We start from the raw sequence: 25,335 nt of genomic DNA on the forward strand, positions 1-25,335 counted from the left end.
TAATTTTGCTTATTATGGATCATGGTAGTAATTGGTGGCAAGACGTGGAGGATATGCTCGAATCTTCACTGGGTTCTATTTCTGTAATATCATTGCCTATTTATTTCTTCGTGCTTTTCTTCTTTTCCATGCATAAGGAGAATAAATGTTAAAATTTTTATATTTGACAAATAATTTAACTATTAACAGTTCTTTATATTCTATTACGTCAATAATATTCTTTGTTAGCCATAATTCAAATGAATTATGGTTATTTGATTATGATGAGGGATTACAACACCAAATCAGTATTAATAAACTGAAACTTAATCAAATTACAAAAATTTTTCTAACGGAAATTAAAGAAAACAATTTAGTTAGTCTATTAGGATTTTTAGCTACTTCTGCATTATATAAAAGGAAAAAAAAAATACAAGTATATGCACCATCAGGAATAAAACAATATTTACGTTTATTCACTTATATTTGTAAAACAAGCCTACTAAATGATATTGAATTTGTTAATATAAAAAATGGTCTAATTTATAATAGTAGTACTCATCAAATATATTCACTAGAATTAACAGATAATTCAATTGCTTATTCAATCATAGAAACAGAAAAACCAGGTAAATTTAACATAAAAAAGGCTAAAAAATTAGGTATTATGCCAGGACCTATTTATAGCAAGTTAAAAATGGGTATTAGTATTGTATCAAAAGATGGAAAAATTATTAAAGGTAAAAATTTATGTGAATATATAACAGAAGGTAAAAAAATCACAATTCTACCTTCTATTATCTATTCAAGGGCAATTATAGAATTCGCCTGGAAATCTGATGTTATATTATGTCAAAATTTTATGAACAATAAGGACATTCAATACACAAATGAATATCAAATCTTAACTAATATTATGATAGCTAAGATATTAATTGAATCTCAATCATTATATGTTATTTTAAATAAGCCTAACTTTTATATGCTCACAGATGTTATCATGAAATACAATAACAAATAAAACTAAAAATACACAAAACTTTTTAATTATTAACACGATAAAATTTTATTATAATAGTAAAATAAAAAATATAGGAGATCAAAATGAAAATAGCTGTATATGGCAAAGGTGGAATTGGTAAATCAACAACAAGTTGTAATATTTCAGTTGCTTTAGCCAAAAGAGGAAAAAAAGTGTTACAAATTGGTTGTGATCCTAAACATGATAGTACCTTTACCTTAACTGGTTTTTTAATTCCTACTATAATTGATACTCTACAAGAGAAAGATTATCACTATGAAGATGTATGGCCAGAAGATGTAATTTATAGGGGCTATGGCGGAGTCGATTGTGTAGAAGCAGGTGGTCCTCCAGCAGGAGCTGGTTGCGGTGGGTATGTAGTAGGAGAAACAGTTAAATTATTAAAAGAACTAAATGCATTTGATGAATATGATATTATTTTATTTGATGTACTTGGAGATGTTGTTTGTGGAGGATTCGCTGCACCACTTAATTATGCAGACTATTGTATAATAGTTACAGATAATGGGTTTGATTCTCTATTTGCAGCTAATCGAATTGCAGCCTCTATTAGAGAAAAAGCCAGAACACATAATTTGAGATTAGCTGGTCTAATTGGTAATCGTACATTAAAAAGAGATTTAATTGAACAATATGTTAAATCTATTCCTATGCCTATACTAGAAGTTCTACCATTGATAGAGGATATTAGAGTTTCACGTGTTAAAGGAAAAACTTTATTTGAAATGGCAGAAGAAGACAGTTCACTGAAATATATATGTAATTATTACTTAAATATTGCAGATCAGTTAATTTCTTTGCCTGAAGGGCTTGTTCCTAAAGAAGCTAATGATAGAGAAATTTTTACATTACTATCTGATTTTTATCTAAGTCCAAATCTTTCTTCAGTTCCAAATAATAAAGAAGCAGAAAAACTATTGATTAGTTAATAAAATTTTTATATTGAAAAATTAAGGAAATATTATAATGACACTACAAACTAAAAATAATGAAACTTTAGTTTTTGAATGTGAGACTGCGAATTATCATACATTTTGTCCTATTAGTTGTGTCTCTTGGTTATATCAAAAGATTCAAGATAGTTTTTTTTTAGTTATAGGAACCAAAACATGTGGCTATTTTCTACAAAATGCAATGGGGGTGATGATTTTTGCAGAACCACGTTATGCAATGGCAGAACTTGAAGAAGGAGATATTTCTGCTCAATTGAATGATTATAATGAATTAAAACGTTTATGTTTACAAATAAAAAAAGACCGAAATCCAAGTGTAATTTTCTGGATTGGTACATGTACAACAGAAATAATAAAAATGGATTTGGAAGGTATTGCTCCCCAAATAGAAGCAGAAATAAAAACTCCCATAGTTGTTGCAAGAGCTAATGGACTGGACTATGCCTTTACTCAAGGCGAAGATACCGTCTTAGCTGCGATGGCTCAAAAATGTCCGAAAAAAAACGAATCAATAATTAACAAAGTTAATAATTCCTTACTTTTATTTGGATCGATTCCTGATTCAGTTGCAAATCAATTAACCTTAGAGCTAGAAAAACAAGGAATTAATGTTTCTGGCTGGCTTCCACCTAAAGAATATAAACAATTGCCAGCCATTGAAGAAGGAACATATGTTTGTGGTATCAATCCTTTTTTAAGTCGAACAGCAACAACTTTAATGCGCCGTAGAAAGGCAAAACTAATTTCCGCGCCATTTCCTATTGGACCAGATGGTACTAGAGCTTGGATTGAAAAAATTTGTTCTGTTTTTAATATAGAACCCATAGGCTTAGAAGATAGGGAAAAACAGATTTGGGAAAGCTTAAGTGACTATATTGAAATTTTAAGAGGAAAATCAGTGTTTTTTATGGGAGATAATTTATTAGAAATTTCTCTTGCTAGATTTTTAATTCGTTGTGGAATGATTGTTTATGAAATTGGTATCCCGTATATGGATAAAAGATATCAAAATGCAGAGCTTAATTTATTAGAAAAAACATGTAAGGAAATGAATGTTATATATCCTAAAATTGTTGAAAAACCTGATAACCAAAATCAACTGGAAAGAATTTATGACTTACAACCTGATATAGTTATCACTGGCATGGCTCATGCTAATCCGCTAGAAGCCAGAGGAATTAATACTAAATGGTCTGTAGAATTTACTTTTGCTCAAATTCATGGATTTGCCAATTGTAGAGATATTTTAGAATTAGTTACAAGACCTTTAAGACGCAATAATACCCTAAGTAAATTAGGTTGGAATAATTATGTAGAAACTACTAAATACTAGTTTCTACATAATTATTCCAACCTAATTTACTTATATATTGCCAAAGTAGCTCAGCTGGTAGAGTACTCAATTCGTAATTGAGTTGTCATGGGTTCAAATCCCTTCTTTGGCTATTCTAAATGTGTTTTATTGCTTCATAATCTTTTAAAAGTGGTATAAATCTGAAAATAGATACTGTAAAATTATGACGAATCTGAATAATAAGTTTAACAAATAAATTAAAGCTTTCTTTTTTATATTCAATTAAAGGATCTTTTTGACCATAGCTTCTCCAGCCGATAGTTTCCTGTAAGTTTGCGATCTGTTTTAAATGTTCTTTCCATTCGCTATCTATTTGTTCTAATAAAAAATAACGCTCAATATCACTCATTAATCCCATCTCTAACTTATTTATTAAACTACTTTTTAATTCATAATTTACAAGACTTTGCTCATGAAAAAAATACCTTACTCCATTTACCTCTATATTTCTGATTAAATGATTGCTAAATTTATTAGATAAAGATAATAAATCTTCAAATAACATAACAATATTATCTTTATTTTGATAATTTAATTTTTTATTATAATCATTTGCTAAATGTGAAGCTAGACAATCATCTATGGAGCTTAATATAAATTCTAAGGCTATTTTTTTCAACAAATTATCATCAGATAATAAAATTTTTTTTCTTTCTGAATATATAATTTGTCTTTGAGTATTTAACACCTTATCATACTCAAACAATTGTTTACGGGAATTAAAATAAAAAGATTCTACTTTTTTTTGTGCTGATTCTAAACTTTGATTAATAAAAGATGATTCAATCGGAATACTATCCTCTAGTTTTAAAGTGTTCATTAATGAAATAAGACGATCACTACCAAAAGTCTTCAATAGCGAATCCTCTAAAGATAAAAAGAATCTTGATGAGCCTGGATCACCTTGTCTACCTGCCCGACCACGTAATTGATTATCAATTCTTCTAGATTCATGACGTTCAGTACCTATAATATATAACCCACCTAAACGAATAATTTCATCATGTTCTTTTACAAACTTAATTTTGTATTCTGATATTAAAGATTGATAGGCCTTTTTTATTTCTAGACATAGATAATCTGATTGATTAAAGTTTTTAGAAGCAAGAATTAATTTTTCTTCAAAATCTATTTCATTTATATTAATATTATTCAAATATTGTTTTAAATTTATGATAAAATTTTTTAGTACTTTTTGTGTTTGGTAAGATAAATTTATATCAAAGGTTTTTATTAATGCATCATATATGCAATTACAATTAATATCATTATTATTTTTTTGAATTAGTGATTTGTAAATAAATTGTAAATTAGATTTTGCTAAATAATCAATATTACCTCCTAAAATAATATCAGTCCCTCTACCAGCCATATTAGTAGCAATAGTAATTGAATATTTTCTTCCAGCCTGAGCAATAATTTCAGCTTCTCTTTCAGCATTTTCAGGCTTTGCATTTAAAACTTGATGTGGAATCTCAGAAGTTTTTAACAAATTTGATATTAGCTCTGATTTCTCTACACTTGTTGTACCAACTAGAACTGGCCTTCCTTTACTGTAATTTTCTTTACATTCTGATAAAACTGCATTCCATTTATAATATTCAGTTTTATAAATTACATCAGATAAATCTTTCCGTATCATTGGTTTGTTTGTTGGAATAACTACTACTTCAAGATTATAAATTTTGTTAAATTCGGCTTCTTCTGTTTTAGCAGTACCAGTCATACCAGAGAGCTTAGGATATAACAAAAATAAATTTTGATATGTAATAGATGCTAAAGTTTGAGTTTCTTTCTGAATTTCTAAATTTTCTTTTGCTTCGATAGATTGATGTAAACCATCTGCCCATCTTCGTCCAGGCATAATTCTACCTGTAAATTCATCGACTATAATAATTTGATTATTATTAATAATATAATGAACATTTTTTTGAAATAGCTCTTTAGCCCGTAAAGCATTTAAAATATAGGGAGCCCAAGGATCTTTAATATCATACAAATCATTAATATTTAAAAGTTTTTCACATTTTACAATGCCCTTATCTTTTAGTATAATATTTCTATATTTATAATCTATTTCATAGTGATGACCTTTTTGCAACTCTTTTACTATTTCACAAGATATTTTATATTTTTCATCTATTATATTTGATTGTCCAGAAATAATTAAGGGTGTTCTTGCTTCATCTATTAAAATGGAATCTACTTCATCAATAATTGCATAATAAAATTCTCTTTGAACAATTTCATCAACAGATTTTACTAAATTATCTCTTAAATAGTCAAATCCTAATTCACTATTAGTCACATAAGTAATGTCTGCCAAATAGTTTTTTTTTCTTTCATCCTTAGTCATAAAATTTTGTATTAAGCCAACTTTCAATCCTAAAAATCTATAAATTTGTCCAACCCATTCTGAATCGCGTTTAGCTAAATAATCGTTGACAGTAACAATATGGACTCCTTTTCTTAAAAGCGAATTTAAATATGCAGGTAAAGTTGCTACTAAAGTTTTCCCTTCTCCAGTTTTCATTTCAGCAATTTTGCCTTTATGTAAGGCTATACCTCCCATTAATTGAACATCAAAATGTTCTAGACCAATTACTCTTTTTGAAACTTCTCTTATTAGAGCAAAAGCTTCTGGCAAGATTACTTCTAATGAAATTCCTTTATCAACTTGTTCTTGAAGATATTGTGATTTTTTTTTTAGTTCTTCGTCTTTTAGTTGACTTAATTCAGATCTTAATGAATTAATTTTATCTACTGTTGGTCTGTATTCGATTAAGTGTTCTTGATTAAAAATTTGAGATAAAAACTTATTAATATTAATCATAAAAAAAGATGAGAGAATAACAAATAAATTATTAGATATAATTAAATTATATTATATCTAATAATTTATTTGTTATTCTCTCATCTTTTTTTATGATTAATTAGCTTAATGCATTAATAGCATAATCTATATAAGTGTTAGCTTCATTTGCTGCTTGACCAGATAGTCCATGATTGGATTTAACATAATTTAAAGCTTCTACATACCAACTAGGAGATAAATCAAAAGTACGGTTTATTTCCTCTAAACCTGCAATTAAATATTCATCCATTGGGCCAGTTCCACCAACTACTAAACAATAAGTTACCATACGTAGATAATAACCTATGTCTCTAGCACATTTAGCTTTTCCAACTGCACTTGATGCATATTGAGGGCCAGGCATTTGTGATGTATATGGAAATTTACTATAAACAGCTTGAGCTGCTCCATTAATTAATCTTTGTGCATTGCTTGTTAATGAGCGAGCAGCTTCTAAACTTGCAGCAGCTCTTTGATATCTACCATTTACTGCTTGTAATTCAGTATTGCTCAAAAAACGACCTTGATTATCGGCAGCTGCTATTGCTTCTGTAATTGGAGTTTTCATTGCTAGATTCCTACCTTTTTTACAAAATTATATGATTATTCTGATTTATCTTAAATTAAGATATAAATTTATTTATTTGTATTTTTAGAAAAATAAGCTATAATTATAACTTATTGGACTGCAGTAGCAGCGCGATCAAAATATGTTCCGACTTCTGCCATAAGTGCGCTACAGTCACCAGTTGTTATACCGCTAGGATCATTGGCAATTGCAATAGCAGAATCTTTCATTTTTTCAACACCTACTGCGACTGAAGCACCTGGTACACCTAAAGCTTGATAAGTTTCACGTAAGCCATTTAAGCAACGGTCATCTAATACACTTGAATCACCAGCAATAATTGCATAACTTACATAACGTAAAATAATTTCCATATCTCTTAGACATGCAGCCATACGTCTATTAGTATAGGCATTACCACCTGGTTGAATTAGCTGAGGTTGTTCTGAGAATAAAGCTCTAGCCGCATTGGTAACAATTGCTGAAGCATTAGAAGTAATTCTATTGACTACATCAAGTCTTTTATTGCCTTCAGATACCATTTTTGACAAAGCATCAAGTTGAGTATTGCTTAAAAATTCTCCCCTTGCATCAGCTTGAGCAACTACTTTTGCAAATGCATCTAACATAATCAGAAACTCCTTATGAATAAAGCAAATTAAAATATATTATTTTATGATTTATTAAATAATGTTTTACATCATAAAACATTTTATACTAGTAAATTATAAAACTAAAAAATTTTATTCTAATTACGACTTATGAATTTGTAATTATCATATACCAAATTTATTAATTAAAATTTAATATTTCTTATTGATTCATTTCTAATATTGCTCTTAAAATAGGTTTTAAATATAAATTTTCTATACTAGTCCCATTGCCATACTGCTTGGCTTTATTACTAATTTCGATTGTAGTGTAATATATATTATATTTTGTTTTAATTAAAGTTTCAGTTTTATATAATATGTATTCTGAATTATATTGTTTATTATTACTTTTTATAATCATAATTATTATTACAATATAATAAAAAGAGTTGGTATAATAACAAAATATGAGAAAAAATTGACATGTTCTATATACCTAATAATAAGCAAATAAATAGAATTATTCTGAAGGCCAACCATGGTTAATCAAAGAAAAAGATGCTTGTGGTGTTGGCTTTATTGCAAGTAGAGATAATATTGCTAGCCATAAACTAATAATGCAGGCTATCGAAGCCTTAATTTTTATGGAGCATAGAGGTGCATGTAGTGCAGATAAAAGTTCGGGCGATGGAGCTGGTCTAATGACATCTATACCTTGGAAACTTTTTAAACCATATATTGGTAACTCAGAAGAAAATATTGGTATTGGAATGTGTTTCTTGCCTTCTAATAGAATAGAAGTTAAAGAAGCTAAAAATTTTATAGAATGGATTCTTAGAGAAGAATCATTACAAATGATTAAATGGAGAGAAGTTCCTACTAATAATGAAGTTTTAGGTTCAGAAGCTTATAAAAATAGGCCTACTATTTTACAGTTCTTTATCAAATCTAAATTATCTTCTAAAGATAATTTGGAACACAAATTATATATAACTAGAAAACGTATTGAAAAACTAATATCTAAAAGTTATGTAAAATGGTTAAAAGAATTTTATATTTGTTCTTTGTCTTCGAAAATTATTATTTATAAAGGAATGGTTAAATCTGCTGTTCTAGGACAATTTTATCAAGATTTATTACATATCGACTATGAAAGTCCATTTGCTATTTATCATAGAAGATTTAGCACAAATACAATGCCTAAATGGGCACTTGCTCAACCTATGAGATTAATAGCACATAATGGTGAAATTAATACATTACTAGGTAATTTAAATTGGATGAAAACTAGAGAGGAATTATTGTCTAGCATATATAATACTAAAGATATTAATCATATTAAACCAATATGTAATCCTGAAAGTAGTGATTCTGCTAATTTAGATAGTGCTTTTGAAGTTCTCCTACATGCTAATTTGCCTATTCATGAAGTTTCACTTACTTTAATTCCTGAAGCTTATAAAAATAATCCAGAAATTAATTCTTATACAGATATAATTAAATTTTATGAATATAATAGTATACATCAAGAAGCTTGGGATGGACCAGCATTAGTCATATTTAGTGATGGTAAAATTATAGGTGCAAGTTTAGATAGAAATGGTTTAAGACCTGCTAGGTTTTGTATTACAAAAGATAATCACATTATAGTAGCATCGGAAAGTGGAGTTATTAATATTGATCAGTCTAATATAATAAAAAAAGGTCGTATAGGTCCAGGTCAAATTTTAGCTTTAGATCTAGAAAACAAAATAATATTAGAAAATTTAGAATTAAAACAACAAGTTGCAAAGAAAAAAAATTATAATTATCTACTAAATTTACATAGGGTATTATTTGATAGTAGAGATTTTTTAGAAGAAACAATTAAATCTGAAAATGAGTTATTACAATGGCAAACTTTATTTGGATATACATCAGAGGATGTAGAATTAACTATAGAACATATGGCAAGCCAAGGTAAAGAACCAACTTTTTGCATGGGAGATGATATTCCTTTAGCAATTTTATCAGGTAAACCTCATATATTATATAATTATTTTAAACAACGTTTTGCACAAGTAACTAATCCAGCGATCGATCCATTACGAGAAAGTTTAGTTATGTCTCTTGACACCTATATAGGAAATAAGGAAAAATTATTTAACTCTTCAATAGAAGGTAAAATTATTTATTTTAATTCACCAATTATCAATGAAAGAGAATTAGAAAGAATAAAGCAAAGTGAATTAAAAACTGCAACTATTAATGTTTTTTTCAATATAAAACAAGGTTCCACGGAGCTAAAATCAACAATATTAAAACTTTGTCAAGAGGCCGAATTGTTAGTAAGATCAGGAATAGAAATCTTAATACTTAGTGATAAATTTGCAGTTTTATCGGAGGACTATACTTATATACCACCATTATTAATAACCTCAGCAATACATCACCATCTAATTAGAAAAAAAATAAGACATAAATCATCACTTATAGTAGAAACAGCTCAAGCATGGAGTACTCACCATTTTGCTTGTTTAATTAGTTATGGTGCTAGTTTAATTTGTCCTTATTTAGTATTAGAAACAGTAAGACATTGGTGGAAAAACCCTAAAACACAAAGTCTTATGCAGAAAAATAAAATACCAGTATGCACAACAAAAGAAGCTCAGGATAATTACAAAAAGGCAGTTGAAAATGGATTATTAAAAATACTGTCGAAAATGGGAATTTCGTTGTTATCAAGTTATCAAGGTGCACAAATTTTTGAGATTTTAGGTTTAGGTGCAGAAATAGTTAATTTAGCATTTACTGGTTCCACTTCTCGTATAGGTGGTTTATCATTTAAAGAATTAGCTAATGAAATTATACTATTTCATGATTTAGCATTTAAAAATTTAAATAAAAATAAACTTAACAATTATGGATTTGTACAATATAGACCTGGTTGTGAATATCATTTGAATAATCCAGATATGGCTAAAGCTTTACATAAAGCAGTAAGAACATATAAAACCGAATTTTATGAAGGATATAAAAATATATTATATAATCGCCCTCCAACAAACTTAAGAGATTTATTACAAATAAAATCAGATAATCCACCAATTAGTATTGAGCAAGTTGAATCTGCAAGTTCAATTGTTAAAAGATTTTGTACTGGTGGGATGTCCTTGGGCGCATTATCTAGAGAGGCTCATGAAACATTAGCTATTGGAATGAATAGACTAGGCGGGAAATCTAATTCTGGTGAAGGAGGAGAGGATCCTATACGTTTCAAAATTTTATCAGATGTTGATTTAACAGGGCATTCTCCTTTATTACCACATTTGAAAGGTTTATCAAATGGTGATACAGCAAATTCAGCGATTAAACAAATTGCCTCAGGCAGATTTGGAGTAACTCCAGAATATCTAATAAATGCTAAACAATTAGAAATTAAAATAGCACAAGGAGCTAAACCTGGTGAAGGAGGGCAACTTCCAGGCAAAAAAGTAAGTCCTTATATTGCTAAGTTAAGAGCCTGTAAGCCTGGTGTACCATTAATTTCTCCTCCACCTCATCATGATATTTATTCAATTGAAGATTTATCTCAACTTATATTTGATTTACATCAGATAAATCCTAAAGCTAAAGTATCTGTTAAATTAGTTGCATCGGTAGGTATTGGTACTATTGCTGCTGGAGTTGCAAAAGCGAACGCAGATATTATTCAAATTTCAGGGCACGATGGAGGGACTGGAGCATCACCTTTGAGTTCTATAAAGCACGCTGGAGTTCCATGGGAACTCGGTTTAACTGAAGTTCATAAAACTTTATTATCAAACAATCTAAGAAATAGAGTATTATTAAGAGTAGATGGTGGTCTTAAAACGGGCCTTGATATTGTTATAGCAAGTTTAATGGGAGCAGAAGAATATGGATTTGGAACAGTTGCAATGATTGCCACAGGCTGTATTATGGCAAGAATTTGTCATACGAATAATTGCCCAGTAGGAGTAGCAAGCCAAAGAGAAGATCTTAGAGCTAGATATCCAGGCGTACCTGAAAGTTTAGTAAATTTCTGCATGTTCGTAGCAGAAGAGGTTAGAAGTATACTTGCTTATATGGGTTACAAATCATTAAAAGATATTATTGGAAGATATAATTTGCTCTCCACAAATTATATAAATACATTAAGTAAAACAATTAACTTAAATTTATATGATTTATTGAATTTGCCAAGAGAATTTATTAATGATAGAAGTTGGTTAAAACATGAAGATGTTCATAGCAATGGTCCTGTATTAGATGATATTTTAATAAAAAGTTCTGATATAGAAGAAACAATTAAATCTCAACTAAATATAGATAAACATTTAAAAATATCGAATATCAATCGTTCTGTTGGTGGACGTTTATCAGGTTATATTGCTAAAGATTATGGCAATAATGATTTTAAAGGAAAAATTAATTTACACTTTTATGGAAGTGCAGGTCAAAGTTTTGGTTTGTTCAATATAGGTGGCTTAAACTTACGCTTAATCGGAGAAGCTAATGACTATGTAGGTAAGGGTATGAATGGCGGAGAAATAATTATTATTCCTAATAATCAATTTTATAAATCAAATTTTCAGACTAATAATGTTATTATTGGTAATACATGTTTATATGGTGCTACTGGAGGGCTTTTATTTGTAAAAGGTCAGGCAGGAGAACGTTTTGCTGTTAGAAATTCACAAGCGCAAGCAGTAGTAGAAGGTGTTGGCGATCATTGTTGTGAATATATGACTGGTGGTGTGGTTGTAGTTTTAGGGAAAACTGGACGTAATTTTGCTGCGGGCATGACTGGTGGACTTGCTTATGTTTTTGATAAAGATAATAATTTTATTGATTATTTAAATTCTGAAATAGTTAAGATACAAAAAGTAATAACTAAATCAGGAGAAATACAATTAAAAAGTTTATTAGAACAACATTTAGTTAAAACTGGAAGTTTAAAAGCAAAAGAAATACTAGAAAACTGGTCTAATTTATTAACCTATTTTTGGCAAGTAGTTCCTCCATCTGAAGCAGATACACCTCAGACTAATCCAAATGTGGATACTTTGATTTTTGATAAGCAAGTTATTATAAAATAAGAAAAATATAAAAAACAATATTATTATATATAATATAATATTGTTTTTTATATTTTTCTTATTTTATATATCAGTAAGATCGAGGAGATAATAATATGGCACATAATGTAAAAATTTATGATACTTGTATTGGGTGTACACAATGTGTAAGAGCATGTCCTTGTGATGTTTTAGAAATGGTTCCTTGGGATGGTTGTAAAGCATTACAAATAGCGTCAGCTCCTAGAACCGAAGACTGTGTGGGCTGTAAACGTTGCGAGACAGCATGTCCTACTGATTTTTTAAGTATTCGTGTCTATTTAGGAGCTGAAACTTCTCGTAGTATGGGCTTAGCATATTAAAGATGAAAAAAGAAATGAGGATAAATAAATTTATCCTCATTTCTTTTTTCATCTTATATTACGATTAACTAAAATAAGGATAAATAACAGGTACAGATATGATTAATTGCAAAACAACAATTCCAAATAGAATTAAACAGGATTTAGAAAAAAAAAAAATTTTAAAACTTATAACAGGTTTAAATAATTTTAATTTAAATAAAATATATAATATTTGTATAGCTGCAAATAAAAATGGTGTAACTTATATAGATATATCATCTGATCCCTATTTAATTAAAGCAATAAAAAAGATAACAGATCTACCGATCTGTGCATCTTCAATTCTTCCAGAAGAGTTATATAAATCTGTAGAAGCTGGGGTAGACCTAATTGAGCTTGGTAATTATGAATCGTTTTATGAAAGAGGACTTATAGTAAATGCAGATCATATAATATATTTAACTAACAAAATAAGATCTAAAATGCCTAATATACCACTAACTGTAACAATTCCATCTTATCTAGAGCTTAAGGAACAAATAAAATTAGCTATCAAATTACAGGATTATGATATAGATTTTTTACAAACAGAAGGTAAATATAAAATCAAATCTCGATATTTATTAGATTATGTAAAATTAGCTTTGCCTACTTTGATTTCTACTGAAAAAATATCTAAATTAGTTAATATACCAATAATTTGTTCGTCTGGAATATCTATGTTTACAGCCCCTTTGGCAACTTATTTCGGAGCCTCTGGCATTGGAGTTGGAAGCCTATTAAATAATGTTAAGCATAAATCTGATCTTGACAACTTAATAAATAATCTTAAATTATCATTATTAGTTGTTATAAAGAATAAAAATAAAGTATTAAATAAATAAGATTTTTATTTGAAATTAGTTTTTAAATTCTATGAATAAACAATTATTAATTGACGAAATAAATAATTTATTACCAGTCGATAATTATGATTTAAGAAAAAGTTTCAATTTTGAGCAACCTATTTTAGATTTGGAAAAAAATATAAAACGAGCTTATTATGTCATTATAAAATACTTAGCTGAAAATAACTCTTCAAATTTTAAAAATCAATCTCTTAGTTTGATTAAGAAATTACAAGAAATCAGAAAAACAAAATACAAAAACTTGAAGCCTATTAATAAATTAAATATAATTAGACAACAAGGCAGGCCTAGCGGCCTTGATATAATTAAACTTATTACAGAAGAATGGATAGAACTATTTGGGGATAGAAAAGGTTTTAATGATAGAGGATTAGTTGCGGGAATAGGTAGAATAGGTGGCAGATCTGTAGTATTAATTGCTCATGAACGCGGCAAAACTCCAATTAGCAAAATGAAAAGGCATTTTGGAATGGCGTATCCGGGTGGCTATCGCAAGGCTTTACGTTTAATGCAACATGCTAATCAATTTAATTTGCCGATATTAACTTTTATTGATACTGCAGGTGCATGGGCTGGATTAGATGCTGAACATTTTGGCCAAAGTGAAGCTATTGCTGTTAACTTAAGAGAAATGTTTAATTTAAATGTACCTATTATTAGTACGATTATAGGAGAAGGTGGTTCTGGTGGAGCTTTAGCAATTAGTATTGCAGATTATTTAATTATGTTTGAGTATAGTATATATTCCGTAGCTTCTCCAGAAGCTTGTTCAGCTATATTGTGGAAAGATCGTTCTAGATATGTAGAGGCTTCAGAATGTTTGAAAATAACTGCAGAAGACTTAAAAATTCTTGGTATTATTGATGAAATAATAGAAGAACCTATCGGTGGTTCTCAAATTAATCCTCTTTTCACTATAAAAAAGCTTAAAGAAATTTTAATAAATAAAATTAAAGAATTAGAAAGTTTCTCTGATAATGAAAGAAAAGATCGGCGTTCTAATAAATTTAGAAAAATTGGTGTTTTCTATGAATAACAAATAAAGAGATAGATTGATAGATTAAGTTAACAATCGGTAAGTACCGATTGTTACTTAATCTATCAATCTATCTCTTTATTTGTTATTCATACATTCACATTTATAGTATTTATTAAATTATATTTAAGGATTTCAGTCCTATTACAGTTGCTGAACTAATAATATGTCCTAAACTCATGCTCGCTAATAATTCAGCTAAATTGATATTAGCAATTAAAGATACTTGATTTTTTTTATTCTGAATACTATATTTGCCTAAAATTATACATATTGTATTAACAACAATAAATATTATACTAGTTGATGCTGATATTAACATATATTTATCCAATATATAAGATATATATTATCTGTATTCTTATTCATTATATAAAAAAATCATAAAAACCAACCATAACTATGCAAACCTTTACCTAAAAAATTTACTCCTAAATAGCATATCCAAACTACTACAAATCCTAAACCTGCTACTACAGCAGATTTTTCTCCTTGCCATGATTTATTGATTCTTGTATGTAAATATATAGCAAAAATAATCCATGTAATTAGAGCCCAAGTTTCTTTAGGATCCCAGCTCCAATATGACCCCCATGCTTCATTTGCCCATACTGCGCCAGAGATAATACCTATTGTTAGAAAAGGAAAGCCTAAACCAATAATTCTGTAACTTAAATTGTCAATAGTAGTTAATAAATTTAGTTTATCTTCATTTTTTAAAATTAATGTATCATTATAGGTTGTAGTTAAATTATTATTTTTCGTGTAGTTTAATTTAGTATTACGAGATAAAAGAAGAAACAAAATTGACAAGAGTGACCCTATTAGTAACATAGCATAACTGATTAATATCACACTTACATGCATAAGTAACCAATTGGATTTTAAAGCTGGTATTAATGGAGAGACTTCTTGCATATATTTTGGTAATAAGAAGCTAGAAAAAGCTAAAGTTAAAGTCCCTACAGGACTAGCTATGGCCCCTATAAGCTTGTGTTTAAATTTAAATTCTAATATTAATTGTATAGTAGTTAAACTCCAACTTAAAAAAAGTAATGATTCATATAAGTTACTTAATGGGAAATATGAATATTTTAACCAGCGATACGCTAATAAGTAAACCAATAAAATATTTGCTAAACTTACCTCAAAATGAGCAAATTTTAGAAAAAATGTTTTCTTAGGAAAAGCTATGATTAACCAATAACAGATCATGCTTATAAATAAAGATAAAAAACTTATATTTAAACAATAGTTATCGATTTGATAATTTAGATTCATAGTTAAAGCTAACATATTTATTTTAAATTAGTATATTTTATTAAATATTTTAATATATTATCATTTAATAACATATATTTTAAAATTTCTAATAGTAATCGTTTCTTTTGCTTTTCATTTAAATTATCTACTATTTGTGAATACAATTTAAGTTTAAATTCTTGTTCTAAACTAAGTCCAAGATAAGAATTATAGTTTTTATTCATTGAATAAATAGCAATTAATAAAATAATTAGTTAAAATTTATTACTAATATAATTCAAAATATAAACTAAATTTATAATATTAAATATTAGTTTATGATATATATTTTTCTTAATAAAGCTAATAAAATATATCGGAGATTGTTTTATGTCTATTCCTCTTTTATATTATCCTCTATCAACCCAAAATCAACGTGTAGAAAGTTTTGAAATTTTATCAAACGAAGAACAATCTAAAATTTATACAACTGATACTCTGCCAAGTGCTTCAGAGATGGATGAATTAATTTGGTCAGCCTACCGTCAAATATTTAGTGAACATCAAATTTTAAAGTTCACAAGACAAAGATTTCTAGAATCTCAATTACGTTTCAATCAAATTAAAGTAAGAGAATTTATTAGAGGGTTGGCTACATCAGATTCGTTTAGAAAATTAAATTATGACGTAAATAATAATTATCGTTTTGTTGAATTATGTGTTCAGAGAATTCTTGGACGAGATATATATAATGAAAAAGAAAAAATCGCTTGGTCAATTGTTATATGTAATAAAGGTATAATAGGTTTTATTGATTGCTTAGTTAATAGTCAAGAATATCTAGAAAATTTCGGTGATAATATAGTTCCTTATCAAAGAAGAAGAATAATTTTTCAACGTGTTAATGGGGAAACTCCATTTAATCTAAAAACTCCAAGATACGGAATGGAATTCAGAGATAAATTAGTTAAACCTCAATTTATTTGGCAAGGAGCTATCCGCAGATTTCGTCCTCAAGAACAAAGACCTAGAGCAGGAGATCCTGTTTTATTTTTAAATATGGTTTATGATTTAAATATTACTCCTAAATTTAATAGATATCCTGGACTAGTCACTCGCTAATATTAATATTTTTATTTAGATGCCTTTAAGTTGGGAAGCTAAAAAAAGAACAAAGTAAATATTTACTTTGTTCTTTTTTTAGCTTCCCAACTTAAAGGCATCTAAATAAAAACCGTAAATTAATCCAATTTTAAAACCATTTACAGAGTTTATAATATTTGTATGTGTTTTTTTTATCAATCGCTTATAGCTTATATAAGCTATAAGTTCATAAAAAGCTATAATAAAGGATGTAAGACATAGACTCCAATCACCCGTCTGAGGATATATTGTACATAATAAGTTAGAAGAAAAAATTCCTAATAATGTATTTACAATAATTAATTGCATAAATATATAAATAATTAATAACTTAGAGAATTAATCATATGATCAAAAGGTAAGTTAACTATATTTTGAGCTTCTTGACTTACTTGTTTTTGTACGATTTTTTTCATTATATTAAGTGCTCTAATAGTAGGCGCAATAGGCACACCTAAAGAATTATAGGTTTCTTTAAGACCATTTAACACTCTTTCATCTAAGACTGACGGATCATCAGCTAACATACTATAAGTGGCATATCTCAGATAATAATCTAGGTCTCTTATACATGCTGCATATCTTCTTGTTGTATAGGCATTACCGCCTGGTCTTAATAATTCAATATATTCTTCAAACAACTCAGCACTGGTTTCTTTAAGAATTAAAACTGATTGTTCATTAATAAATTTTATAAGATCAATACGTAAATTAGCTGATTTAAAATAAATTTCTAATTTATTAATAGCTTCTATATCTAAATATTTTCCCTTAAAATCGTAACTTTCTAAAGTTTTATTTATAATATCTTTCATGATTAAACTTTCCTCATAATAAAATCTATACAAAAATTATAACAATTAATGTTTATAATTTACAAATTATAAAAGAATATTAAAAAAAAAAAAAACTAAACTCTTAAGAGTTTAGTTTTTTTTTTAACCATTTATTTCTACTTTATCTAAAGCAACTGGTAAAGATACTTCACTTGCTAAATCTAGAGGAAAGTTATGTGCATTACGTTCATGCATTACTTCTATTCCTAAATTTGCACGATTTAAAATATCAGCCCAAGTATTAATTACTCTTCCTTGAGAATCAACAACAGATTGATTAAAATTAAATCCATTTAAGTTAAATGCCATTGTGCTGATACCTAAAGATGTGAGCCAAATACATACTACTGGCCATAAAGCTAAGAAGAAATGTAATGAGCGTGAATTATTAAAGCTTGCATATTGGAAAATTAATCTTCCAAAATAACCATGAGCAGCAACGATGTTATAAGTTTCATATTCTTGGCCAAATTTATAACCATTGTTTGCAGACTCATTCTCTGTTGTTTCACGTATCAAACTTGAAGTTACAAGAGAGCCGTGCATTGCACTAAATAATGAACCTCCAAATACACCAGCAACACCCATCATATGAAACGGATGCATTAAAATATTATGTTCAGCTTGGAAAACTAACATAAAATTAAAAGTACCAGAAATACCTAATGGCATACCATCTGAAAAACTACCTTGTCCAATAGGATAGATAATAAATACAGCTGTGGCTGCAGCAACAGGAGCTGAGAAAGCTACGGCTATCCAAGGACGCATTCCAAGACGATAGCTTAATTCCCATTCACGTCCCATATATGCACAAATTCCAATAAAGAAGTGCAAAACTATTAATTCATAAGGACCGCCATTATATAGCCATTCATCTAAAGATGCTGCTTCCCAAATAGGATAGAAATGTATTCCTATTGCATTAGATGTAGGTACAATAGCACCAGTTATAATATTATTTCCATATAACAATGATCCTGAAACTGGTTCTCTAATACCGTCTATATCAACTGGTGGAGCAGCTATAAATCCAATTATAAATACAGATGTAGCTGTTAGTAATGTAGGGATCATTAATACTCCAAACCAACCTATGTAGAGACGATTTTCTGTGCTAGTAATCCAAGAACAAAAACGTTCCCATAAGCTTGCTGTTTGACGTCTTTCTAATGTAGCTGTCATATACGTTTCTTTTTAAATTATTCTTCTTCTTCCCAAGCTTTATTTAGCTTGTTAATCATTATTATAAGTTAAATTAGTAATTTTGTAAATATATAATCATATACATATACCTATAATAAGACTATTCAATTATAGTACACTAGGTAGAATTAAATATGAATAATATAGATAATAATACAGATGGAGAGACTCGAACTCTCATGAATTAAAATCATTAGATCCTAAATCTAACGCGTCTACCAATTTCGCCACATCTGCAGAAATAGTTTATATTATACTCAATATAGTATATATATATAGTATATATCCTCAGTAGCTCAGCGGTAGAGCGGTCGGCTGTTAACCGATTGGTCGTAGGTTCAAATCCTACCTGAGGAGTTAATCTTTATTTATTGTTAACTATTATATAAGGTAATATATAAGAATATCTTAGTTTTTAGTATACATAAAATATATCATATATAATTAAATATTATAAACTATGTTTAATAGAAAAAAAAATTATATTATTTGGTCAATATTAAAATTTAGTAGTAATTTAAATTTTGCTGTTATATTATTATTTACAATAGCATTTACAAGTTTTTTAGGAACAATTATAGAACAAAATCAGTCAATAGAATATTATAAAATAAATTATCCAGAATATTATATTCCTTTATTTTCTTGGAAGACAATTCTAGTTTTAGGTTTGCACAAAATCTATACTAGTTGGTGGTATATTTTATTATTAATTTCATTGGGGATTAGCCTTTTAAGTTGTACATTTTTAAATCAATTGCCATTATTAAATTTGGCTAAGATAATTAAGTTTTATTCTAATCTTAATACATTAAAGAATTTTCCTTTAATTATCGAGATTAAAAATAATATCTTATCAAAATATATATATCATTTTTTACAAAAACGGTATGTTATTCTTCAACATAAAAATCAATTATATTTTTATAATGGATTGTTTAGTAAAATAGCTCCGATTTTTGTACACATTAGTATCATATTAATTTTAATCGGAGCTATTTTAGGTTTTTTAATGGGTTTTACAGTTCAAGAAATGATTGTGGAAACAGAGAATTTTCATCTTCAAAATATCATAAATGCCGGGCCTTTAAGTAAAATTCCGCAAAATTTTTTCCTAAAGATTAATAAATTTTGGATAGACTATAATAATGATGGCAGTATATCACAATTTTTTTCAGATATATTGCTGTATGATAATTTAGGGAATAAATTATATGATAAAAGAATATCTGTAAATAATCCACTAAGATATAAAAATATTACCTTCTATCAAACTGATTGGAATTTACAAGCAATTAGATTAGATATCAATAATATGCATTTAGAATTACCTTTGATTGAAGTAGTAAGAAAGAATAATAAAATTTGGATTAGTCAAATTCAATTAGATCATAAAAACTTTTATATAGTAGTTGAAAAATTGAATGATATTATTTATCTTTATGATGAAAATAAGTATTTAATAAATACATTAAAAATTAATGAAGATAAAAGAATTAGTTTAGATGATATTAACGACAATGTTAGTTTAAAAGTAAAAAAAATTATTCCTAGTACGGGTATACAGATTAAATCCGATCCTGGTTTAGCTATAGTATATTTAGGTTTTTTTCTATTAATGATTAGTACGGTTGTTAGCTATTTTTCATTTAACCAAATTTGGTTATTAATAAATGATAAAAACAGTATTTACTTAACAGGACAAACCAATAGAGCTAAAATTAGTTTTAAACAATATTTATTAAAAATCACAAAAAAAATGTAGAAAATTCTTCAATAATTTTTTTACCACTAACAGTTAAAATACTTTCAGGATGAAATTGAATACCATAAACATTCTTATATATAGAATGATTTATTCCCATAATAATATGGTCATCGCTCCAAGCATTTACACATAAAGAATTAGGTAAATTTTTATTATCTACGATTAGACTATGATAACGAGTTGCAATTAGTGGATTTTCTATATTAGCAAAAAGATTACTATCGTTATGATATACAGGTGATGTTTTACCATGTTTTAATAATGGAGCAGAGATAATTTGGGCACCATAAGCGTAAGCAATACTCTGATGCCCAAGACAAATTCCTAGAATAGGTAATGTCGGAGCAAAATATTGAATTAGTTTAATACATTGTTCCGAATCTTCTGGCCTGCCTGGACCTGGTGAAATAACTATACCTCTTATATCAAGATTATATAACTCTGAAATAATGATTTCATCATTTTTTTTTATTTTTATATCAAAGCCTTGTTCACCTATGTATTGTACTAAATTATAAGTGAAGCTATCATAATTATCTATTATTAATATTGTCATGAATCTTTATTATACTTATATTATTATCAATTATTATTAGTAAAGATCCCTTCATAGGGAGAACTATTTACACCATATTGTGTTGATCTTATTAAACCTGATAAATAAGCGATTCTTCCACTCTTAATCGCTAAATTCATTGCTAATGCCATTTGAGGAGGGTTTTTTGCTTTTGCTATAGCTGTATTTGTTAATATTCCTGCTGCTCCTAGTTCCATGGCTTTAGAAGCTTCACTTGGGGCTCCTATCCCTGCATCTATTATTACAGGTATTTTAGCGTTTTCTATAATAATTTGAATGTTGGAAATATTTTGTAAACCTTGTGCAGAGCCTATAGGAGATCCTAATGGCATTATAGTAGCACATCCAATTGATTCTAGTTGCTTTGCTAGAATTGGATCCGCATTAATATAAGGTAATACTGTAAATCCTTTATTTACTAATACTTCTGCCGCTTTTAATGTTCCTATAGGATCAGGTAAAAGATATTTTGAATCAGGAATGACCTCAAGCTTAACAAAATTATTATTTTCTTGACCGATGGTTTTAGCTATTTCTCTTCCAAGATTAGCTATTCTAATAGCTTCATCTGATGTTTTACAGCCTGCTGTATTTGGTAGCAACCATAAATTTTTCCAATTTAAACGCTTTAAAAGAATATTAAGTCCTGAAATATGGTTATTTTGCGCTCTTCTAATTGCTATCGTAATTATATTACAATCACTATATATTATGCTTTGTATTGCTTCTTCTATGTTTCTATATTTGCCAGTGCCTACTAATAATCGAGACTTAAAAGAATAATTATTAATAATTAAATGATCATTATTTATTTGTGAACTAATTATATGCTTATCGTTGAGAGATACCATAAATTTTATATTATATATATTATATTAATTATGTTATATAACAAAAAATATTATTAAATTTTATGGCTAGAGTGTATTGTTATTACTTAGTGAAAAGATAGAGTGGGAAAAATAACAACCACTGCTAATTGAGGAATGTGCCTTGCCAAATTAGGTTATGAGACTATTTTAATTGACGCTGATATAGCTCTACGAAATTGAGATTTATTATTAGGATTAGAAAATAGAGTTATTTATACAGCTTTAGAAGTATTTTCAGGAAAATGCAGTTTAGAGCAAGCTTTAACTAAAGATAAACATTATAATAGATTAAGTTTATTATCTACCTCATAAAATCATACTAAAAATGATATCACTGGAGACAATATGCGTTTTCTTATTAGTCTTCTTGATCAGCAAGCAGATTATATATTAATAGATTCTTCAGCTGGAATAGAAAAAGGCTTTTATCGTGCTATTAGTTTAGCTCAAGAAGTTTTGGTTCTTACTACACCTGAAATCACCTCATTCATAGACGATGATAGAGTCATTGGATTACTTGAATCTCATAATATTTAATAATATTAGTTTAATTATTAATCGTATTCGTTATAAAATGATTAGGCAAAATGAAATGATATTATTACAAGATGTAATTAAATTACTGGCAATTCCATTAATTGGTGTGATTCCATAAGATGAAAATTTATTATTTCTACTAACAAAGGTGAACCCATTGTTTTAGAAGAACATTTTTCGTTATCATCTTTAGCCTTTGAAGATAGATATTGCAAGACGATTAAACGGACAAAAGATTGAGGTTAAGAATTCAGATTATTGTTATCCTATACATCTTGAGTTCTAAAAAAAAAATTTTTTAAGTAATTTTAATACTTAAATTTTACTGTTGTATTAAATAGCAAATGATTATACTAATTATTATTTATATATAATAATATAATATTTATAAAATAAAAAAAAAAGATTATGAAGAAAGTCCTTATAATCTAAAAAAACGACTTAAATTTATTTTAGCTTATGAGAGTTTAGCAATAAATTCTAATATGTTAGAAAAAATGCGCATGGAGAATTTAAATGTAGTATCAAAATATGTTGAACTTGATCTTAAAAAAATTGAATTTTCTCTTGAAACAAATAATAAAATTAAAACGATATCTTTAATAGCTAATATCTGTATTAAAAGAGTTATTTATCTTGACAAAGTTTAAATAATATTATATTATAATTTAATTATGTTTCTTCATATATAATATATACTTAGTATTATATAAATAATAATAAATAAATTTATATTAAATTAATCATATGGATAATCATATGGATAACAATAATACTAAAAAGAAAAAAACAGTGCACGTAGGTCGTAGTAGAATATTTTGGCCTAGAGATCATAAACTTCACCAAGAAGATATAGAACAATCTGAAGGTACTACAAGCACTAAAGGTCGTCAGTTTATTAATTTAACACAAGATATGATGGAAGCTGTTCTAAAAGAGCAGTCTAAACTAAATCATCCTTTCTTGAGAGATCCTGAGGTAATAATGGAGCCATTAATGCCGGCTTCTTACACTTTGATATCTTTTTCTATGGTAGCCATTGTTAGCTCAACTATAAGTTATACACTACAAAATATACGTAAACGTTTTTCTAAAAAGGGCAAGAAAATTATTTTTATTGTGCCTATTAGAATTCGTGTTATGATTTTATATATTTATTTTCTATTATTTTTAGAAATTAATGCATCATTTATGGAAATTTTATGTTTTAGTATGCTTAATAAAAATTTATATGCATTCTTTATGTTTAATTTGCTTAAGATTTATACTGAATTTCCATATTTTACCATGGGCTTTTTAACATTTCTAAATATATTTTTTGTAGTGAGAAAAAAGGTTTTATTACTTAATATTTTTCGTTTTCATATTATGAATGCTTTATTAATTGGATTACTACATACTTTAATAATGCAATTTTATTTGAGATTACCTGAGCAATTTTTACAGGGATTTGTAGGAAGAAATATTGGGTTACTTATATATTTTTTTATGATGTCTTTATTAGGACGTTGTTTTTTAGCTGCAATTAGGGGCAAATATACTAAAATTGCTTTTATTTCTACAGCAGCTAGAAAATATATTACAGACCAAGCTCGTGGAATTTTAAGACAATGGGAAGAAGAAAGAAGAGCTATGGAATATCAAAAAAAATTAAAAGATAAAGATGAAAAAGATACGAAATAATATTACAAACATCTTATATAATTAATAATCATTACATCCATTAATATATGAATATAAAACAGCAACAGAGAAAAAAATTTATTGATTATGAAACTGTTTATTTAATTAAACCCGATTTAAATGAAATTCAATTCTTAAATTTAGTGCAGTATTTACAGCAATTATTAATAAATAATAAAGCTCAAAATGTTGTAAGTAAAAGTAAAGGAAAAATTAAATTGTCATATACTATTAATAATTACAATGAAGAGAATTGTATTGAAACTAGCTTCATTGCAAACGCTATAGGTCATAGAAGTATTTGAAAAATATTTAAAAGAAAATGAAAATATTTTACGATATATTAGTTTCAAAAAGATTTTTTTTTATAAAGAATAAAACCTTGGTGCTGAGCTATTTTCCCAAAGGGCTTCCCCTTTAGTATCGTTGCCGCTGTAGCGTTTCACAGCCGAGTTCGGAATGGAATCAGAGTGGTTCCACTACGCTATGAGCACCAAGGTATAATTTTATGCTATAAATTCTATATTGTTTCTTTGTTTCTTGTTAAAATCATAAGTAAAAATGAATAAATGATTCAAACCCTCGGTCTATTAGTACATTTCAGCTTAATGTATTACTACACTTACACTTAATGCCTATTTAACGGCTAGTCTTGCCGTGACCTTACCCGTTTATAACGGTGAGAGTACTCATCTTGAGGTAGGCTTCCCACTTAGATGCTGTCAGCGGTTATCCCTTCTGTACTTAGTTACCCAGCGTTTA

General features: G+C 27.7%; 14 protein-coding genes and 4 non-coding genes across 18 annotated transcripts; 9 read left to right on the top strand and 9 right to left on the bottom strand.

Annotated features, from left to right (window-relative positions):
• Positions 1-1,072: 1,072 nt before the first annotated feature.
• Positions 1,073-1,973, top strand: Gasu_40000 ([pt] light-independent protochlorophyllide reductase iron-sulfur ATP-binding protein). Its single transcript, XM_005704918.1, has one exon. The coding sequence runs from the start codon at positions 1,084-1,086 to the stop codon at positions 1,948-1,950; it is 867 nt and encodes a 288-aa protein (XP_005704975.1). The 5' UTR covers positions 1,073-1,083; the 3' UTR covers positions 1,951-1,973.
• A 9-nt stretch (positions 1,974-1,982) lies between these two features.
• Positions 1,983-3,333, top strand: Gasu_40010 ([pt] light-independent protochlorophyllide reductase subunit N). The gene has a single exon (XM_005704919.1). The coding sequence runs from the start codon at positions 1,988-1,990 to the stop codon at positions 3,305-3,307; it is 1,320 nt and encodes a 439-aa protein (XP_005704976.1). The 5' UTR covers positions 1,983-1,987; the 3' UTR covers positions 3,308-3,333.
• Positions 3,334-3,346: 13 nt separating this feature from the next.
• Gasu_nc0044 lies at positions 3,347-3,419 on the top strand. The gene has a single exon. It is a non-coding gene; the product is annotated as a tRNA-Thr (tRNA).
• On the bottom strand, positions 3,378-6,192 carry Gasu_40020 ([pt] preprotein translocase subunit A). Its single transcript, XM_005704920.1, has one exon. The coding sequence runs from the start codon at positions 6,159-6,161 to the stop codon at positions 3,423-3,425; it is 2,739 nt and encodes a 912-aa protein (XP_005704977.1). The 5' UTR covers positions 6,162-6,192; the 3' UTR covers positions 3,378-3,422.
• A 1-nt stretch (position 6,193) lies between these two features.
• On the bottom strand, positions 6,194-6,752 carry Gasu_40030 ([pt] C-phycocyanin alpha chain). The gene has a single exon (XM_005704921.1). It carries the CDS (start codon positions 6,748-6,750, stop codon positions 6,262-6,264), a length of 489 nt encoding a protein of 162 aa, XP_005704978.1. The 5' UTR covers positions 6,751-6,752; the 3' UTR covers positions 6,194-6,261.
• A 50-nt stretch (positions 6,753-6,802) lies between these two features.
• On the bottom strand, positions 6,803-7,402 carry Gasu_40040 ([pt] C-phycocyanin beta chain). Its single transcript, XM_005704922.1, has one exon. The coding sequence runs from the start codon at positions 7,377-7,379 to the stop codon at positions 6,861-6,863; it is 519 nt and encodes a 172-aa protein (XP_005704979.1). The 5' UTR covers positions 7,380-7,402; the 3' UTR covers positions 6,803-6,860.
• A 580-nt stretch (positions 7,403-7,982) lies between these two features.
• On the top strand, positions 7,983-12,494 carry Gasu_40050 ([pt] glutamate synthase (ferredoxin dependent)). The gene has a single exon (XM_005704923.1). It carries the CDS (start codon positions 7,988-7,990, stop codon positions 12,440-12,442), a length of 4,455 nt encoding a protein of 1,484 aa, XP_005704980.1. The 5' UTR covers positions 7,983-7,987; the 3' UTR covers positions 12,443-12,494.
• A 1,158-nt stretch (positions 12,495-13,652) lies between these two features.
• Gasu_40060 ([pt] acetyl-CoA carboxylase carboxyltransferase subunit alpha) lies at positions 13,653-14,844 on the top strand. The gene has a single exon (XM_005704924.1). The coding sequence runs from the start codon at positions 13,681-13,683 to the stop codon at positions 14,707-14,709; it is 1,029 nt and encodes a 342-aa protein (XP_005704981.1). The 5' UTR covers positions 13,653-13,680; the 3' UTR covers positions 14,710-14,844.
• A 175-nt stretch (positions 14,845-15,019) lies between these two features.
• Positions 15,020-16,012, bottom strand: Gasu_40070 ([pt] ABC transporter, heme transport, transmembrane). The gene has a single exon (XM_005704925.1). The coding sequence runs from the start codon at positions 16,003-16,005 to the stop codon at positions 15,091-15,093; it is 915 nt and encodes a 304-aa protein (XP_005704982.1). The 5' UTR covers positions 16,006-16,012; the 3' UTR covers positions 15,020-15,090.
• A 320-nt stretch (positions 16,013-16,332) lies between these two features.
• Gasu_40080 ([pt] phycobilisome rod-core linker protein (CpcG)) lies at positions 16,333-17,198 on the top strand. Its single transcript, XM_005704926.1, has one exon. It carries the CDS (start codon positions 16,342-16,344, stop codon positions 17,071-17,073), a length of 732 nt encoding a protein of 243 aa, XP_005704983.1. The 5' UTR covers positions 16,333-16,341; the 3' UTR covers positions 17,074-17,198.
• A 159-nt stretch (positions 17,199-17,357) lies between these two features.
• On the bottom strand, positions 17,358-17,922 carry Gasu_40090 ([pt] phycobilisome core component (ApcF)). Its single transcript, XM_005704927.1, has 2 exons — positions 17,666-17,922; positions 17,358-17,614 (listed from the first exon to the last, which is right to left on the bottom strand). Exons 1-2 carry the CDS (start codon positions 17,907-17,909, stop codon positions 17,418-17,420), a joined length of 441 nt encoding a protein of 146 aa, XP_005704984.1. The 5' UTR covers positions 17,910-17,922; the 3' UTR covers positions 17,358-17,417.
• Positions 17,923-17,945: 23 nt separating this feature from the next.
• On the bottom strand, positions 17,946-19,142 carry Gasu_40100 ([pt] photosystem II PsbA protein). The gene has a single exon (XM_005704928.1). The coding sequence runs from the start codon at positions 19,113-19,115 to the stop codon at positions 18,033-18,035; it is 1,083 nt and encodes a 360-aa protein (XP_005704985.1). The 5' UTR covers positions 19,116-19,142; the 3' UTR covers positions 17,946-18,032.
• Positions 19,143-19,290: 148 nt separating this feature from the next.
• On the bottom strand, positions 19,291-19,373 carry Gasu_nc0071. The gene has a single exon. It is a non-coding gene; the product is annotated as a tRNA-Leu (tRNA).
• Positions 19,374-19,421: 48 nt separating this feature from the next.
• Gasu_nc0045 lies at positions 19,422-19,493 on the top strand. Its single transcript has one exon. It is a non-coding gene; the product is annotated as a tRNA-Asn (tRNA).
• A 99-nt stretch (positions 19,494-19,592) lies between these two features.
• Gasu_40110 ([pt] cytochrome c biogenesis protein) lies at positions 19,593-21,053 on the top strand. The gene has a single exon (XM_005704929.1). The coding sequence runs from the start codon at positions 19,597-19,599 to the stop codon at positions 20,899-20,901; it is 1,305 nt and encodes a 434-aa protein (XP_005704986.1). The 5' UTR covers positions 19,593-19,596; the 3' UTR covers positions 20,902-21,053.
• A 397-nt stretch (positions 21,054-21,450) lies between these two features.
• On the bottom strand, positions 21,451-22,342 carry Gasu_40120 ([pt] thiamine biosynthesis ThiG). Its single transcript, XM_005704930.1, has one exon. It carries the CDS (start codon positions 22,330-22,332, stop codon positions 21,487-21,489), a length of 846 nt encoding a protein of 281 aa, XP_005704987.1. The 5' UTR covers positions 22,333-22,342; the 3' UTR covers positions 21,451-21,486.
• Positions 22,343-23,612: 1,270 nt separating this feature from the next.
• On the top strand, positions 23,613-24,698 carry Gasu_40130 ([pt] hypothetical protein). The gene has a single exon (XM_005704931.1). It carries the CDS (start codon positions 23,638-23,640, stop codon positions 24,571-24,573), a length of 936 nt encoding a protein of 311 aa, XP_005704988.1. The 5' UTR covers positions 23,613-23,637; the 3' UTR covers positions 24,574-24,698.
• Positions 24,699-24,951: 253 nt separating this feature from the next.
• Positions 24,952-25,067, bottom strand: Gasu_nc0073. The gene has a single exon (XR_009833492.1). It is a non-coding gene; the product is annotated as a 5S ribosomal RNA (ribosomal RNA).
• Positions 25,068-25,335: the final 268 nt, after the last annotated feature.

The sequence above is a fragment of the Galdieria sulphuraria genome, assembly GCF_000341285.1.
Source record: "Galdieria sulphuraria unplaced genomic scaffold scaf_35, whole genome shotgun sequence".
NCBI classification, from domain to species: Eukaryota; Rhodophyta; class Bangiophyceae; order Galdieriales; family Galdieriaceae; genus Galdieria; species Galdieria sulphuraria.